Genomic DNA, 18,919 nt, shown 5'->3' with positions numbered 1-18,919 from the left:
AGAATTGGCACTGTATTGATCCTGCCATGTGTTCTGGGGTATTTTATATAGAACTGGCACTGTGTTTATCCTGCCATGTGTTCTGGGGTATTTTATATAGAACTGGCACTGTGTTTATCCTGCCATGTGTTCTGGGGTATTTTATATAGAACTGGCACTGTATTTATCCTGCTATGTGTTCTGGGGTATTTTATATAGAATTGGCACTGTATTTATCCTGCTATGTGTTCTGGGGTATTTTATATAGAACTGGCACTGTATTTATCCTGCCATGTGTTCTGGGGTATTTTATATAGAATTGGCACTGTATTTATCCTGCAATGTGTTCTGGGGTATTTTATATAAAATTGGCACTGTATTTATCCTGCTATGTGTTCTGGGGTATTTTATATGTTTTATATTGTGTTATGTGGTGTTATACATGAATTGGCCCTGGGACACTATTAGAGAATGTCTATAACTTGCCTCCCCAACACAAAAATTACCCTCTGCCTAAAGTTAGATATATTGATGCTAAATTCATTGTTTTGAAGCACAAGTAAATGTTTGAGGGACCCAATTCCAATTTATATTTCACCTGTTTCAAAAAAAGATTCAATTTCATAAATTCTGACATGTGAATGGCACAATAAATACCTCGATTTTTTGGAGATATTTTGAACACTGCAATTCTTGTGTGGGTGCCATTAAGGAACAATGACTGCTATGACTGGTCTAATGGCCTTCAGATTCTTGTTGACCTGTCTGATATTGGTGCTCAAAGAACCTTTTGTATTCATTGTCTTTATTTTACAGCCCCGCTTATGCTTTGATGGAATAAGTCATCTATTTTTGATGGTGCTGCCCTGTTGGTAGCACTCTATCCTCTCAATGAAGTCACTGCTTGGGCATCTACAAGTCTTTTAAAGGAGAAATTCATATTAGCCTATTTGACGATTCTTCTTCATATTTATTCTTATGTTGTGTGGAAATAAATAATACACAATAAAAAAACACAGATCTAATTGAAAATTTACAGCTATGTCAAAGTCCTCAAAATTCAAAATCTACTTTTACCAAAATGATGCTGTCTATAATTTTTGATATCAATATAGACAGTTAGGATTATTTTTAAATAGAAGATATAGACATGGAATTCAAGTCTGTTTCCACTATTTATATATTGTTTCTGTAACAGTAGCCTTGGAGAATAAACAACTGCCCGTAGCAAAATGTGTTTTACTTCTGAGTATCCTTAACTTCTGGGGCAAAGAAGTATCTTCTCATGATGATAAAATAAAGTTACCAGTTCATCAAGTCCAACACATTCCCAAATTCCCTCTCCATCAGAAAGCAAAACAAAATTCTCATTAAAATCACTAGGTTGCCTCTGCTGAGAAAAGAAACTTCCTTACAGGCTCCAGGGAGGGTCAGTACAATAACCTCTCTACAGATCCTTTCATCACCAACACAGGACACAAGAAAATCATGTGCAATAGAAGGAGGGCACTGTCATCCCTAACTCTGTAAAGGCTTTGCCACAGTCAGAGGAACATATGTGGAATTCTTCACTAGTGGAGGAGGTCTCTGCAGAATCAGCGTGTTGGTTAGATTCCGAAAACGTTTGGGTGTCAGTTTAGCAAGGCACATCATGAAAGAATATTTATTTGATGCAAGAATGGTAATCTAGGGCCAAAGTCAACTGCAAAAAAAGACGCCCATAAGGATTTGGGCTGTTCTTGAGTAATAGAAACAGATACAATTCAAATGCCTTGATAGACATCTGTTTTTTAAATAAATAATTATTCCATGTTCCTGTTGTTCAAATATTAATCTGCATTAGGTTTTGTGACAAAGAGTTACACAATTTCCCTCCCCACCCCTAATTTGCATATGCAAATTAGAATTCAGATTCGGTTCGGGCGGGCAGAAGGATTCGGCCGAATCCTGCTGAAAAAGGCTGAATCCTGGCCGAATCCCAAACCGAATCCTGGATTCGGTGCATCCCTAATCTGCATACATAGATAAAGAAAAAATGTAATTGTTATTTATATAGAACCTGTATATTACAAAGGAGTGCCTCCATGGCATTTATGTGTAGTTGGGAGGCTTCCTACATAAGGGATGCAAAGTAGTTCCACATTTAGGCAGGCTCTATAACTCAGCTTAGACTCATGTCAGCCTGCCTTCAGCAGAACAACTGATTTAGTGCACTGATGGGGGAATATATGTTTCGCTTGAGGAAAAGACCTGTGCAATTACGCTTGCGAATGTTAGCGACCATGTTTGCGTCCTTTTTGACGGATTATAGACCTTAACAACTTCATTGGAAAGTTTGCGAGCAAATGGCTTTTTCAAACATTTGCAGTATATGTAATAAAATTTCTCAAAAGCAAAGAGTTTTTCGCAACAAAATATTTAATGAAACTCCAGAGCAGGTATTAATGCTAAACCATTGCTTAACGATAATGCGCAAAGTAATATTCTCCAGCGAATGATTTTACATTGAGAGCAGTGCTAATAATTCGCAAATATGCCATTTTAAATAATGCTTGCAACTTTTAATTGCATTCCCCTTTAAATATCAGTAAACTATCATGGGACATACATTGACTGTTGACACTCTGCACATAAAAAGGTTAAGTTGTTTCTTCTGAAGAGAGCAATTGAACAGACCCATGTAGCATAAAGGTGAGAATACATGGCCCCAGTGATGAGAATACATGGCCCCAGTGATGAGCCAAGTTAGAATGGCCTACAAGGGTGGTGGGGGAATGTCGCACGAACATTTCATGCTCATAATTGTCAGTGTGAGCAAGTGCTCTCTCCAGTACCAGTCAGTTCTGTAAGTCAACCATTGTCCAAACTAGAAGTAAACAGACAAGCAGAAGAAGTATGAACCTAGCGCACCCTACCACTGCTACACCTAGGCATGCACCTCTTCTATATATCCTTAGTTCTGGCCTTGCATGGCTAACAAATCTGTTGACTCTGTCCCTCCAGACTTAGTTGGCAACTTATTGGCCTATGTATCTGGCTGATAATCAGGGTTGACAGCAGGATCACATCAGCATGTTAATGTGGTCTTACAGGTCTCTCTAGGCCCCAGTGGATAATCCGATCATTCCTATCAGTCGATTTGGCAATGACAGTTTGGCATAAAACTGCTGAAACAAAAATTATCCAGTATTTTAATAGGTAAACATAGCCAGTTTAGTAAATTTAACCATGTGTTGCCTGGCTGAAGCCATTGTGAGATGGCAGTGAGTCACATGTTCAGGCCCGACAGAGCTTAATGACTCAACATGTACCTGAAACTTTTCCACTTCTGATTGACTGTGAACACCTAACACAGCTAGTACCAGGCCTGGAATTTTGGGAAGGCCACAAAGGACTGGGCCTAAAGTGGTTAAATGTTATGGGTGGCAGTCTAAAAGTGCTCAGTGCCATCATTTTAAATTATATAAATTACAATAGAACACATTGTACAGAAACAGATCTAACAATTTTACATTACCTAAACAAAAGAACCCGCACACTTTCTTGTAATGAGGAATATGTTTCTCTTTTCTTGTTACCCTTAAGACAAAGCTGAAGAAACATAAAACTTGTTTTGCATGCCTGTAAATGAGAATCTCCCACGAATTCTCTCTGTTGCTCAACACAATATTTAAACAGATGTGAATCTTCCAAAAAAATTGTAAACATTTCACGGCAAAAGTGTCCAGTCATAATAGAGAACTATGTTTCCCTTTCTGGAACACCACGTTCCAGGTGGCCAGAGAACTTGCCAAATGTTACGTTATTTGTTTCCAGCTGTTTTGTGAACTGATGAATTCACTCTCTCTCTATTTCTATGTCATTGAGTTTTTCTGTGGCGCAAACTTCATGTACTGCATTGACCCTACTAAGAACAAATTTTGGATTTTGTCTTGGGAACAACAATTGTCAAACAAAAATCTCACCCACTGAAACCAATGAATTCATTAAAACTAGGGAAACTTTCACAACTTTAAGAAAAAAGTTATGGAATAACACTTTAGGTGGCCATAGACGCAACAATTACGATCTTTACTGGAAAAGATGTTTCCAAGAAAGATCGTTTGTTTCAATACACATGTGTAGAGCTGAATCATCAGATATACAGGTAGAAACAATAACATTCTAACTGTATCTAACGATTCAGCACTAACAATGGCCAGGGGCGCTCCACCAATGAGGCGAGTTGAGACACCCCCTTGGTTGCCAGGGGTGGCAAAAATGTTGCTCCAGGTAACTAAGAGCCGAATTTCTGTTTTTCAACCCAGAAATTCGGCTCTTCTAGTGCAGAGAGCGCAATTGCCGCAAGTGGCGTGGACCTTCCCCAACCCCCCCCCCGGCACGACGTGGACCTGCCCCGACCCCCTCCAGCGCTGAAAAGGTGAGTGCCGTGGAGAGGGATGGGGGGCGGCAAAAGGAAGGCCGCCTTAGGCAGCAAAATGCCTAGGATCGCCCCAGACAATTGGCGATGTTTGGGTGCCTTCAAACGCACCTGATATCGGTTGGCTCGTTTCCCACCATAAAGGCACCAAATATCGTACGAAAATTCGTTTTGTATGATATTATCTATGGCCATTAGAGGCTGATTTTTTCATTTTTGAGATAGCATTTTGCTGTAAATCATCACCCAAAACCTGCACAGATTTGTATTTTTTGCACAACAAAAAATACCCACAACAGCCAAAAAATTCTGCAATTGCAATCCCCCCCCCGCAATTTACAGGGATCTCTGCAAAAATGTGATTCCGAAAATAAATAGACCACATCTGGTGTGGAGGAAGCAGCCCCTGTGGTTGAAGGGTGACCCAAAGTTCTATCCGGCCATTAAGGTCTTAATTAATTAACAATTGCACTATTTCTCGGTAGAATATGTCAATTTACCAAAGTTTTGGGGGCCTAAGTTAAATTTGCTATGGGGCCCGGTAGCATCTAGTTATGCCACTGAACCACATCATTTAAAATTAAAATACCAGCAGTAACTTAAGATTTTGTCTAACTTATCTAGGTGGCCAAATGCAAGATCCACACATTGAAACCATCCTTGAGCCAAACAAGTGAACTGACTGTGTAAAGCCAAATCTAAAACCCTGCCCACAATGATACCATCTATTTCAGAGTACTAACGGCAGTGCTATTGAAGCCTAGGAGATCTCATGCTTACTGCTGCCAAGGGAAACAGCACATTCTATTAACCTCTAGTGTAAATGCAACTGCAGAAAGGAATTGTCCTGTGCATCAAGATAATATATGCATACATTAATACAATTTATATATAAATACATTTATGCCTTACATGCTAAATAAATGGAAGATGAAGTCAACTGAATAATTAATGTTTTCTTTATAGTTAAAGGAGAAGGAAAGGCAGTATATTGCCAATAGCCACAACAGTGCAAGCTAGAACGCCATTTTTATTCTTTAGAATTTTTTTCTATAACTGAATAAACAGCTCTAGACACTGTCTCAGTTTGTTTAGAATATCAGCTGCCATATTAGCTTGCTGTGACATCATTTCCTGCCTGAGTCTCTCTCTGCTCACTCATAGCTCTGGGCTCAGATTACAGCAGGGAGGGGGGAAAGGGAGAGGGGAGAGGAGCAAACTGAGCATGCTCAAGCCCTAGCCCTGGAGTTTTATGCTGAAAACAGGAAGTCTGATACAGAAGCCCATGAGTACACAATAGAAGTAAAGAAATGCTGTTTTGTTTGTCAGAACAGCTTTACTTTGAGGGTTTACTGGTGTATTTCTATAGACATTTCTGATAATGCTTACTTAGTTTTAAAGGAACAGTAACGTCAAAAAATAAAAGTGTTTTAAAGGGATACTGTCATGGGAAAATTATTTTTTTTCAAAACACATCAGTTAATAGTGCTGCTCCAGCAGAATTCTACACTGAAATCCATTTCTCAAAAGAGCAAACAGATTTTTTATATTCAGTTTTGAAATCTGACATGGGGCTAGACATATTGTCAATTTCCCAGCTGCCCCAAGTCATGTGACTTGTGCTCTGATAAACTTCAATCACTCTTTACTGCTGTACTGCAAATTGGAGTGATATCACCCCCCTCCCTTTTCCCCCCCAGCAGCCAAACAAAAGAACAATGGGAAGGTAACCAGATAGCAGCTCCCTAAAGCTGGCCATAGATGTTGAGATTTTTAAAAGATCAGATCCTGATCGTGAGACCAATATCTTCTCAGAACGATCGTACGATTGTACGAATTTACCATCAACTAAAAAGACCAATTTGGCAGGAAAACAAAGGGGAGCTGCCTGCTTGGCCCTGCAAACATAGAGAGATTGCACTGGGGCCGACAAAGATTTTTTGACCTGGCCGATCAATTTCCCGACAGATGTCGGCCGAAAAATCGTAAGATGTACGATCGTTCAAATACCACTAACCGCACGATAATTTCGAAGGATTGGTCGGACTTCCCTAAAATCGGTCGTTTGGCAAGAAGAATCGTCGCGTCTATGGGGACCTTAACACAAGATAACAGCTGCCTGGTAGATCTAAGAACAACACTCAATAGTAAAAACCCATGTCCCACTGAGACACATTCAGTTACATTGAGAAGGAAAAACAGCAGCCTGCCAGAAAGCATTTCTCTCCTAAAGTCACATGACCAGGGGCTGCTGGGAAATTGACAAAATGTGTAGCCCCATGTCAGATTTCAAAATTGAATATAAAAAAATCTGTTTGCTCTTTTGAGAAATGGATTTCAGTGCAAAATTCTGCTGGAGCAGCACTATTAACTGATGTGTTTTGAAAAAAACATGCTTTCCGATGACAGAATCCCTTTAAAGTAATCAAAATATAATGCAGTGTTGCCCTGCACTGGTAAAACTGATGTGTTTGCTTAAGAAACACTACTATTGTTTATATAAATAAGCTGCTGTGTAGCCATGGGGGCAGCCATTCAAAGGAGAAAAGGCTCAGGTTATACAGCAGATAGCAAATAAGCTCTGTCTGTCTAATGGTGGTATCTGTTATCCATTAGTTAACCTGTGCCGTTTTTCAATTTCCGCCATTGCTCCACAGCAGCTTGTTTATATGAACTATAGTAGTGTTTCTAAAGCAAACAGATCAGTTTTACCAGTGCAGGGCAACACTACATGATATTTTCATTACTTTAAAACAATTTTTTGGTGTTACTGTTCCTTTAACCTTTCCATCTCCTTTAAGCCAGAGTTCTGCAAAGAAATTCTCCTGCTTCCTCTGAGCCCAAAAATAAATGTGCTGAAGCCAGCACTGCTGAACACCCTCCGCATACATATGCAATTAGTACAGCAGATCACTAAAGCATCTTATTAGGACTATTTAGGAAGCTATTTTACCTAAGGACAAGAAAAGCATAAAACATTTTCTCTTTTCGCTACCCAGGCTCTGCATAAAACTGATAGATTATGCAAAACACTTACATTACATTGGAATACTTACTCCAGTTTTCTCATCTATGATTTTTATTCCAGAAAGCGAAATGTTGACCCAAATTCTCTGTTTATGTTGTCCCTGAGAACGAGCCGCCACAGCCATCCCCTAGCAGGGAAAAAAAAAATAAAAGATAAAATTCAAATCGCATTTGGAATGAAACATGCCGTATCACAAACTCTAAAAATAATGCTTTTAATGTAACAAATCTGCCTAAGAAAGATACATTTTGTGTGTATATATATATATATATATATATATATATATATATATATATATATATATTGAATATTTTTATATAATCTTCTGACGATGTTTAAGAAAAAAAACAAACTGAAGCTGAATATTTCCCGTCAGCAGAAAAAACATGCAAACATTTTGAATAAGATAAAGAAAAGTTTCAAGCACAATGGAACAGGAGTCAAACTTGCAATTAGATGCGTATGAACATGTATGACGCATCGCTACATTTTGCTCTCCGTAGACCAATAAAAAAGACTGAAGTGAAACTGTAGTTAAAGTTTTTACTGGTGAAACTGCAGGAACACGTACTTCTTAGCTCATCATTATCACCTACTCACAAAGATCCAGCTGGTAAATGTGCAATTGGGGCTGGAGGTGTATACTAAATTATTTTCAAAGTATGTTAATTACTCCGAGAGATACAGGGAAAAGAGCTCAACCTCAAGGATTAGACACTTTGAAGAAGACATTTAATCAAAGAGACCACACGCAGACTAGAAAAGTCTTTATGAAAGTTGATTACAAAGGAGAATTTTACTTGGCAACGAATGGAAAATGCTCAGTGAGCGGCACTTTGTTTACTAGAGAGTTTACCTTAAGCTTCATCATGGAGTCTTGGCTCATTTTATCTCCTCTGGCTTCAGGGACATCATCAATGCCAATTAATTTGGCTTTATATCTCACCCCATCTCCCTTGAATCTGGCCAAAAGGAATTCATCTGTTTTTTCTGGTCCTGAAAAAAATTGTAAGGAAGAAAAAGTTCAAAACAGAACACTTGAAAGGGAAAATTGTATCTCTTTCGCCTTCTATTCATTTTGCTTTTTTTTTTATAAATCAAAAGTCTTACATTCAAGGGAACAATTATTTTCTGTGAACTTGGATGAAAGAGTGAAAGATGCCAGATTCCCTGCCTAAACAAAGCTCAGACTCAGCCATAGACTAAAAGAGAAGCATCGGCCATTTGAGTCATAAATAGAAAATACTTTTGTATTTCTTGGTTATACAGGTATGGGACCGGTTATGCAGAATGCTCGGGACCTTGGGTTTTCCGGATAATGGCTCTTGCTGTAATTTGGATCTCCATACCTTAACTCTACTAGAAACTCATGTAAATATTAAATAAACCCAATGGTGCTGGTTTTGTTTCCAATAAGGATTAATTATATACAGGTATTAGTTTTATTATTACAGAGAAAAAGGAAATCAGTTTTAAAAATTTGGATTATTTGGATAAAATGGAGTCTATGGGAGACAGCCTTTCCGTAACTCAGAGTTTTCTGGATAATGGATTACCTGTACTGAAATTCTAAAATGTCCAAAATTGTAAGAAATTTTCCAAATCTGGAATTACAATGCATTACCTGACATTAAGGGGCACATTTACTTAGGGTTGAATATAGAGGGTTAATTAACCCTCGTTATTCGACCGTCGAAGTAAAATCCTTCGATTTCGAATATCGAAGTCGAAGGATTTACCGCATTTCCTTAGTTCGCACGAACGATTAAATCCTTCGAATCGAACGATTCGAAGGATTTTAATCCATTGATCGATCTATTTTCCTTCGATCAGAAATTGGCTAGAAAGCCTATGGGGACCTTCCCCATAGGCTAACATTGATGCTCGTTAGGTTTTAGGTGGCGAAGTAGATGGTCGAAGTTTTTTTTAAAGAGACAGTACTTTGACTATTGAATGGTCGAATAGTCGAACGATTTTTAGTTCGAATCGAAGTCGAAGGTCGAAGTAGCCAATTCGATGGTCGAAGTAGCCAAAAAATACTTCGAAATTCAAGTATTTTTTATTCTATTCCTTCACTCGAGCTAAGTAAATGTGCCCCTAAAACAATCCAATAAGAGCTCATTGTTAGGGGCAGATTTTTCAAGGGTCGAATTTCGAAATAAAAAATACTTCGAAATTCGACCATTGAATTAAAATACTTCGACTTCGAATGTCAAAGTATTTTTCACCGAATTTAGCCATCGAACGATCCAAGTAAAATCGTTCGAACGATTTTAGCGTACGATTGAATGATTTTACTTCGATGTGTAAAGACTTAGAAAATGGTTGTAGAAGGTCCCCATAGGCTAACATAGCACTTCGGCAGGTTTCATTTGTCGATTATCAAATGGACAAATATTCGAACGATTTTTACTTCGAATCGAAGTCGAAGTAAATTTGAAGTCGTAGTATCCTATTCAATGGTCGAAGTATCCAAAAAATTACTTTGAATTTCGAATTTTTTTACTTCGAAAATTCCCTCGAATTCACTTCGACCCTTGATAAATCTGCCCCCTAGTGTACATCATTATTTCTTGTTGTGAAACAAGAAATAATGGATGATTAGGATGAGATACAGTATAGTAAGCTAAAAAATTGTAATGGATTTTTTTTGGAGCAATGTGCCTTTATGAAACCAATATTAAGTGGCTGATTTAACAAATTAGATTCAGTTACTGTATTCCATAAGAGAGAAATCACTTTTAATGGCTTATCCATTGATAAAAATCAATATCTGCATTTATCACTAACAAAGCATTCCGGAATCACTATCCCAAACCAGCTAAAATAGCATCATGTCTGGTATGTGGAATCTCATAAAAGGTAATGGGCAATGTTCATTTTTTTGTCAATTATATTTGATAAATATTGATACTGAGCAAATTGAAAGCATCTTTTTTTAAAATAAATTAAAAAAATCATTCCATGCTTGAAGAAAAGCCCGGCAAATAAAAACTACATTAGTGAATATATTCAAATTTCAGTTTCCAAAATCAAATTTCCTAGATTTACCAATCTGGCAACTAAAAGGAGGCGAGCTTCTATGTAAGTCAATGGGAAAATATATTTTCAGCATTAAAGCTATTTTTTTTTTGAGTTTTTTTAAACAGTCAGGAGTTTTACAAATAAACAGTACGATGGAATGTGATCAAGTTTTGTTTCAGAGGTTTTCATTAATACATTAGTGATCTTTAAAAAAAATCCTGGTGATAATGGGATAAACTTGGGGCCAGATTCGATTTAGTGAGAAAAGGTTATCTCATGATTTATCACATGAAAACTCATGGACAAGATTCAACTCAAGGATAAAAAAAACTTCTTTAATACAGTAACAGTTTTTTCCCCATAGACTTCAATAGAGTTTTCACGTGATAAACTGCGAGATAATTTTCCAAAATTGAATTACATCTCAAATTGAATCTTGTCTATGAGTTTTCACCTGATAAACCTTTTTCTCAATTAATTGAATCTGCCTGTGATCGGGTTTAGCTACAATAGAGTTTTTCAATGGTCAACTTTTAAAGCTTTGTGAGATTTTTTTATACCTCACTCACCACTTGAATATTTTCAGATTTAAGTAAAACTTTGAATCAACCTTACTCAAAAATTCTAATTAATAGAGTTTTCCATGGGAAAAAAATCGAATTGCTTGAATTAATTGAGTTTTTGAGCGAATCCCAGCAAATCCCATGAAGGCTATTAACATCTTCAAAAGGTTCAAAGGACCTCTGCCACCGACTCCTACATGACCTCAACAGGTTTTAGTTGGAGAATTTTTGGATTTGAGCTATTTACAGCTTAAGGGTATAATAAATCTTGAAAAGTTTGAGGGGGTTTTTTTTTACCAAAAACCTAAAAATTTTGAGTTGTTAAAAAAAAGAATATATCAGTCTTGTATTATATTTGTAAATACAAAATTTAAAGTTCAATCATTTATTTCATTTGTTTGTAAAAAATGGATATGTTGCAGAGCTTAAAATAAATAAGGACTGTCTGCATTACATGCAATGGGATATTCTAATGCCTAGGCTATTAACCATGACAAGAGACAGTAAATCTTTCTAAAGTATGTTTTACTCTCACATTTCCGTGGCCTCCCTGGGTACTTACAGTCATTCAGCAAATAAGGCAGAGGTACAGTATGTGATTTTAAAAAGACAAACAGATTGAGCAATGGCATGTTTCTGTGCATATATAGGGCAATATAATGAAGCTACTGCCATGTTACTGTAGGGAATTAGTGCAAAACCCTTGCACTTATCCCTGTAAGCAGAGATCAAGCACCGAGCCTGTGTCTGTGTGCTGTAAGCTGTTACCTAGCGTAAATTCGCCCGAATTCCCTATTCGATTCTATTAACCCCTCGAAATTCGGCCCTTGATAAATCTGCCCCTAAGTGTCCCTAGCAGACACGAAACGCGGCAGGCCTTTGTTTTTAATTATGGAAAATAAAATGCTTTTCTACCAGGTGTGGTTTGGCTTGTGCCAGCCTTTTTTGATGTTTCCTAGACATGAACCCACCCTAAAATAAATGTGGCCTGATCTTCAAATGGTTAAAAAAAATTAAAAAAATATATTTAACTGTTGCAATGTGTAAACATAGTCCCACTTTGAAATATGACTTTTTTTTATGACTTTTCGGCATACAGGATATGATGTCACTGACATAAGATTGATAAGGATGTAGCTTCATCTTATCAATTCCCCAGGTATAACCTGACGAATCAGACTCTGGCGAAAAAGAGTAATTCGCACTTTGATGAATTTGCAAAACTGAACTCTAACGCTAGCGAATTGTCCTCTAAGCCTTTTATTAAATTGCCAATGTCCCTGCGGGTTGTCTTTTTGGCAAATTTTCATTAGCGACGGCCACTTTAGTAAATCTGCCCAATATGTTAAGGTTATTATCCATTCTTTTATTAACTGGGGTAACTATAGAATGAATGCAGATGATATGCTTTTAAGAATGAAAATAACATCAGCAGCAGCTGTTTGGAATTACAAAACAATATCTCTTTCTAAATGCACACAGCTGGGATTAGAACAATGTTTGTCTTTGTTATGACAAAAAGACAAAACAACTTATTGTGATTCCTTTTCTGACAAACTAAATCTGATTACGGCTCACCAGAACGTACCCCAAATACAAATAAGCCCCGTGCTCAGAACTCATTACAGAATAACAAACTCAGAAGTATGCAAGAACAGGTAGGCATAAGAATAACATGACAAGACATAGAGATATGCGCACTATATCCGTCTCTCTGTGAATGATAATCCCTTGGAAATCCGTGTTTCAGGCAAATAAGCCCTTATCAAGCACGAAATGTGAAATGATTACACTTTGCTGAATTTACAGCTTTGATATTGTGCACGTATTCCAATAACTCATTTTCATACCAGACAACCGATGATGAACGCACAAAGGCTGGATATTCAAATTTCCATACTGTTTTGACGCTGAGACAATTTAATACACAAGCTCCTCTGAATAACATAAACAGAAAGGTTGCCGGCTGGCTAGAAATATTTCTGAAGAACACAAAATCTATAACAGAAATAGCTTTATATAAAAGTCATTCCCCCACTCTGAAATAGTAGGTGTTTGGAAGATCTCAGTTAAAAACAAAGGCTGGTTATGTTTAAATTGATTTCAGTGCTGTCTATTCATTAGAGACCTTTCCAGGAGATACAAGAAGGTTTGTATTGGGTATTTATGTCCTGTGCCATTTTATGCATTGGACCTAACAACACCCCCAACGAACAGAAGTAACATCAAGGCAAAAATCAAAAGTGGAGGTTATTTACTAAACTCCGAATGCAAAAATCACGAAAAATGTGTGATTTTTTTTTTATAAAATCAGACTTTTAAAAAAATCACGAATTTTTCGGAATTTATTAAACCTCAAGGACGGAAAAGTTTGAATCAGAAAATCCGGCAACTCAGACCTGTCGAGGTTGCATATAATTCAATGTGAGAAGTCTCAATGATTTTTTGATGTGCGCTGGGTTTTCAGGCAAAAATCTGAGTTTTCGGGTGAAAAATCTGAAAAAATGGTGAAAAACTGATTTTTTTCCCGCAAAGTAAATTTTCGGGAAAATGGAATAATAAATAAGCATAAAAAAAACCCAAGCTGAGTTTGTAGCGGAAAATATTGAGATAAATTCGGACTTGACATGACGTGACTAGTGATGGGCGGATTTGGGCCGTTTCGCAGAATTTCCCACGAAATGGCGAATTTTCACGGCGGTTTCACGAATTTATTCGCCGGCGGGAATTCACCCATCACTAGATGTGACGTCACAGCCACAAAATGTAACTTCAGGTTTCCACCTTAATTGGCCCTGTACCCATCTTTAAATTTATTTAATTACATAGCAGAGCTGTCAACCTTCAGTGCTCGTATGGGCAACACGGCGCCACTTCCCTACCCGGCAGTGTCGTAGACAGAAGTGACATCACGCGCATACGCGGACCTTTCCTGAAGCCAAAGATACGGAGGGTTATTTACTAAAATTAAATTGATCTCATTATTTATATAAAAAACCTTGATCAAACTCCCATACCCGATTTGACCTTATTTATTATTCAAACAGCTCAAATTAATCAGTTTGGGGAAATAACCCGAAAAAACCATATGTAAAATCTTACCGTATCATTTTTTGGGGCTTTTCCCCCGAATCATACGTTTTTTTGGGGTTTTTGCCCGAAAAGCCTGAAATGATCAGATTTTTGGGCTAAACCCAGCGCAGACCATGATAGTTTCCAATTAGGATAAGAACCTCTGCCATTGACTTATACACAACCTCAGCAGGTCTTAGATGGATTATGGTTTTTGCAGCATCGGGCTTTAAAGAGAAGGAAACCCTGTAGAAAAAAACCCTGTACCCCCACCCCACGTAGACCCCCCTCCCTCCTCCCCCCAGGCTAATTGCCCCCCCCAGTGAAATGCCCCATACTTTATACTTACCCCTCGTCGCAGATTCTGGCAGTGGACTTCACGGCATCCATCTTCTGAGTCCTCTGTAAGATGACCGGGAGATTGGTATGTCGGTGCATGCGCAGTTGGAGCAATTTGTCGGTTTTCGACAACTGAGCATGTGCTGAAATTGACTGAGATTGCCAATCTCCCAGTCAGTTTACTGAGGACCCAGAAGATGGAAGTCTGCTGCCAGAATCTGCAACGAGTGGGTAAGTATAAAGTATGGGGCATTTCCCGGGGGGGGCAGTTAGCCTGTGGAAATGAGGGAGGGGGTCTACGTGGGATGGGGGGTATGGGGTTTTTTTCTACAGGGTTTCCTTCTCCTTTAATAAATCTCAAAAAAAAAATATTTTCTAAAGAAACCCGAAAAAATTTAGTTTTGCCCCAAAACGTCTGTCCAGATAAATTCGAAATGTAATAAATAACCCCCTCTGTGTTGCGCAAGCACACATCGCTGACGTCACTGAAATGTGCTGCTCATGCACAAATCAGATTTTCACCGCAAAATAGCCGAAATTGTGTAAAATCATCAGAAATCGGGTAAATGCTTAAGAGTGACGAGAGCCAGGGGGATGGAGCCCAAAATGTGATAACTACAAAGAAAATATGGGGGAGGGATTAACAACTCTGATCACCATGGTTCACCGCCCAAAAGCTGCCCTCAAGTGCCTATATCTAAATATTACCCTGAGTTTTTTCTTCCTTTTCCAACCCATTCCCATCTGCAATTTCATATTGTGATGGGAATATCAATGATTGCCTGAAACTATTTCTCTTTCTTCTAAGGAAAATTTCCAAATTAAAACCATCTGTCATTCAAGTTGCCACCAAAAATCTGTTTCACTTTTCTCATCATGTTTTCATTATTACCTCTTCTCTCTGCAATTCCCTCTAACACCGTTGGACTGGAGGGTTGAAGGCCTACCGAGGCTCCCACCTCAGGGGCCCCTGTCGCATCCCCCCTCAGCCTCAAACCCCCTTCCCTCTGGGCCCCCCGGGTACCTGTCCTGTAGTCACAGCCACAATCAGGTCATGGGGCAGGCTGTTGATGGGTGTGGGTTTGGGTCTGCAAGGCCCATGAAGCTTAGGGCACTTGGGGCACACTGGGCTTTTAGCCGTTGTCCCACTGGCCCAGTCTGACCCTGCTGCCCAAGGTTCCATTCAATGTTCCAATTCTTTTGCCTTTAAACAGTATCTTAAATCACACTTCTTTAGAGAGTTATATCCCTATTTAGCCTAGCATTGTTAGATTTATCTATACTAGATATACCATGACCTGGATGAATGAAAATCCTCATAGTCATATTGCTATACATCATACACTATATATCACTGCCACCCGCTAAGGACAATGCACAATGCCAACTTCCGACTCCTGATCTTGCCTATTCCTTACCTTGTTATTTCATATCAACGTTTCCTTTAAGACTGCAAACTCTAAGCATGGCTCTCTTTACCTTCTAAAAGTAGGAATAATATATTTGGGTGCCTTTTTTTGGTACCTTTTTTCTTTTCCTTCTTGGAAGGCGGCTTTGCTGGTGGTGGTGGTGGTACTTCGGTGGCAGTGTTGCTGCTGGTTTCTACATCAGTAGACATGACTGGAGGCCTGCCTCACAACGTCACAATCATTAAATAAGAGTCAGATAATAAGAGATGACAGAGGAACACCCCAACGCTCAGCAGAAGTTCATGTTCATACCTACAAAACAAGAAAGGAAGGATAACACTCTGAACAGGCACTTTGTATCCAAGAACAGGAAACAGGAGGAGGATAAATGTATCTCATCTCTTACTCACTGACATTTGTTTCCCCTTAGTCATGATAAATTATAATGATTAGCATATGAGAAAAATGAGTATATTATAATTTACAATATCTATACACATTCTTCTCACATGCACTTCATTTAGCATGAAAAACAAGTTGCATAGTGGGCAACAGGGCTAACACTTTGGAAAGCAAAACACTGTTCTACAGGGAGCATCCAACCTGTTTGGTACAAGTAACTTAGGTTACACTAGGGGTCAGTCTTTCTCTCCTAGGAATCTTCAAGGACAGGATCGTATTGGCAATACATTTACTGTTTCCAATGAGGATCGCTGTACGCATCAAAAACAAACAGTTATAATGTAATGTAATCATGTAGTATTTCAAATAATACTGACTCCCATAGTGTTCAAAAGTGCTTAGGTCAGTGCACACCAACAGATATAGTAACTATAAAAGAGTGAAAGTATTACATCAAACGTGCAATGATTAGGTGTAAAATGAGAGGGATTTGGGTAAAGTTAACACCCACACTAGGAATCCCGGTGGTTCTGGTAGTCAATTATACTCACAAAACAGAAGTGGGAAAAGGCATTGATTAAACTACAAGCATTCAGTCGCCGCTTGCGATCTTCTAATATCCTTTTTGAGCTCTTGGAAGAAGCCTAGCGGCGAAACGTGTCAGCAGTGACTAAGGAGGTAGAGGACTAAGAAGCGGAGACAAGCGCAGTGGACCCTAAAAGACGCTAAGAGACTTATAGAAATACTACGGGGACTGCCTTTTGATTTTAAACGCGGTTTTATGGAAAACGTTTTGTGAGTGCACTGCGTATCTTGACAGCGCTATATAAATAAATGATGATGAGTGCAATTTTAATTATTTATTAAAGTTTGGAAAACGCTTCTGCACCTGTCACTTTTATTACCCAGAAAAGGATATTAGAAGATCGCAAGTAGCGACTGAATGCTTGTAGTTTAATCAATGCCTTTTCCCACTTGTGTTTTGTGAGTATAATTGACTACCAGAACCACCGTGATTCCTAGGGGCAGATTTACTAAAGTGCGAAGTGGCTAACGCAGAAATCCCATCCCATACTAACAGGTGTAGGCGACAATCCGCGTTCATTCGCACTCTATCGTCAGGCGACTTTTCGCTCTTGCAAACGGTTATTACTCCGCAAATACAGTAAACTGCGAATTTTACTGAACGTTACCACTTTCACCAGAGTTGACTTCGCCATCTCAGACCAGGCAAACTTCTAAAATGAAACTAGATCTTCCTTAATCTTCTGTCACTTACATCATGTCCTGTCTGCCGGAAATGCATTAGAGTTAAAAAAACAATGGCGACTTTTCCTTTTCTCAAGCGCGATTGTCTGCAAAAGTCCTAACTATTAAACTTTTTTGGGTTAACATTTTTCCCCAGACATTTGAGGGGCATGGAGCATTCATTTTAGGGTGGGCTCAATTTTCTCCGAGCGAAGTGCTGCGAAGTGAATCTGCCGTACCCAAGTCCCTCACATTTTACACCTAATCACTGCACCGGTTTGATGTAATACCCCATTTCAACATTCACTCTTTTATAGTAACTATATCAGTTGGTGAACACTGACCTAAGCACTTTTGAACACTATGGGTGCCAGTATAATCTGAAATACTACATTATATTATTTTCTGTTCCCCCCCCCCCCATAACAACTGTTTGTTTTTGACATGTACAGTGATCCTCATTGGAAATTGTTTGTTGGAGGTAGGAGAGAGCCTTTCAGATCGTTGAACTGGGGGCAAACTGGGTTTGAGATTCATTTTTGTTTTTATTTGTTAATACATTTAGGGGCCAATTCACCAAGCTCAAGTGAAGGATTCGAAGTAAACTTCGAATTTCGAAGTGTTTTTTGGGCTACTTCGACCATCGAATGGGCTACTTCGACCTTCGACTACGACTTCGAAACGAAGGATTCGAACTTAAAATCGTTCAACTATTCGACCATTCGATAGTCGAAGTACTGTCTCTTTAAGAAAAAACTTCGACCCTCTAGTTCGCCACCTAAAAGCTACCGAACCCAATGTTAGCCTATGGGGAAGGTCCCCATAGGCTTGGCTAAGTTTTTTTGGTCGAAGGATAATCCTTCGATCGTTGGATTAAAATCATTCGATTCGAAGGATTTAATCGTTCGATCGATTATTCCTTCAATCGAACTTTTTGTGCAAAATCCTTTGACTTCGATATTGGAAGTCGAAGGATTTTAATTCGGCAGTCGAATATCGAGGGTTAATTAACCCTCGATATTCGACCCTTGATGCATCGGCCCCTTACTGTGACAGGGGAACTGTACTCTATAAATCCAAGAAGTGATGTACAAGAGCTAAGCAATTCAGTCGTTGCTTACTTTACATGCCATTTATCTCAGTATGCCCCACCTCACATTTCCTAACTCTCAAATATCTATTTTTCTTTAAAAATAGTCTTGCTAAATTCACTGCGGTGTCCCCTCACTCTGCTTCCCGGCTCTCTGCTAGCTTTTTATTCTATTCTGCATTCAGTTCATCATTCTTTTTCTGTCCTTCAAAGCCCTTCACTCACATTCACCTTGGTAGACCGGAGATCTCTTCTCCCTAAGGCTGAAGTCTCTGCTACCTCTGCAGCCCTTTCTATCTTTTCCCTGTCATTTGGATTTTGTATCACTGTTATACTGGCAGCTTT

The 18,919-nt window shown here is 38.6% G+C and overlaps 1 protein-coding gene across 4 annotated transcripts in view; it reads right to left on the bottom strand.

Annotated features, from left to right (window-relative positions):
- dab2.L (Dab, mitogen-responsive phosphoprotein, homolog 2 L homeolog) overlaps positions 1–18,919 on the bottom strand; it is an 83,084-nt gene that overhangs the window by 30,321 nt on the left and 33,844 nt on the right. For all 4 annotated transcript variants that reach the window (XM_041574273.1, XM_041574326.1, XM_041574306.1 and 1 more), the window contains 3 exon segments: positions 15,950–16,146; positions 8,284–8,423; positions 7,456–7,554 (listed from right to left, as the gene is read on the bottom strand). In XM_041574273.1, the coding sequence (XP_041430207.1) occupies positions 7,456–7,554; positions 8,284–8,423; positions 15,950–16,043 (333 nt within the window). In that variant the 5' untranslated portion in view covers positions 16,044–16,146.

Source organism: Xenopus laevis, chromosome 1L (assembly GCF_017654675.1).
Source record: "Xenopus laevis strain J_2021 chromosome 1L, Xenopus_laevis_v10.1, whole genome shotgun sequence".
In the NCBI taxonomy this organism is placed as follows: domain Eukaryota; kingdom Metazoa; phylum Chordata; class Amphibia; order Anura; family Pipidae; genus Xenopus; species Xenopus laevis.
This window is presented reverse-complemented; position numbering and strand designations above follow the sequence as displayed.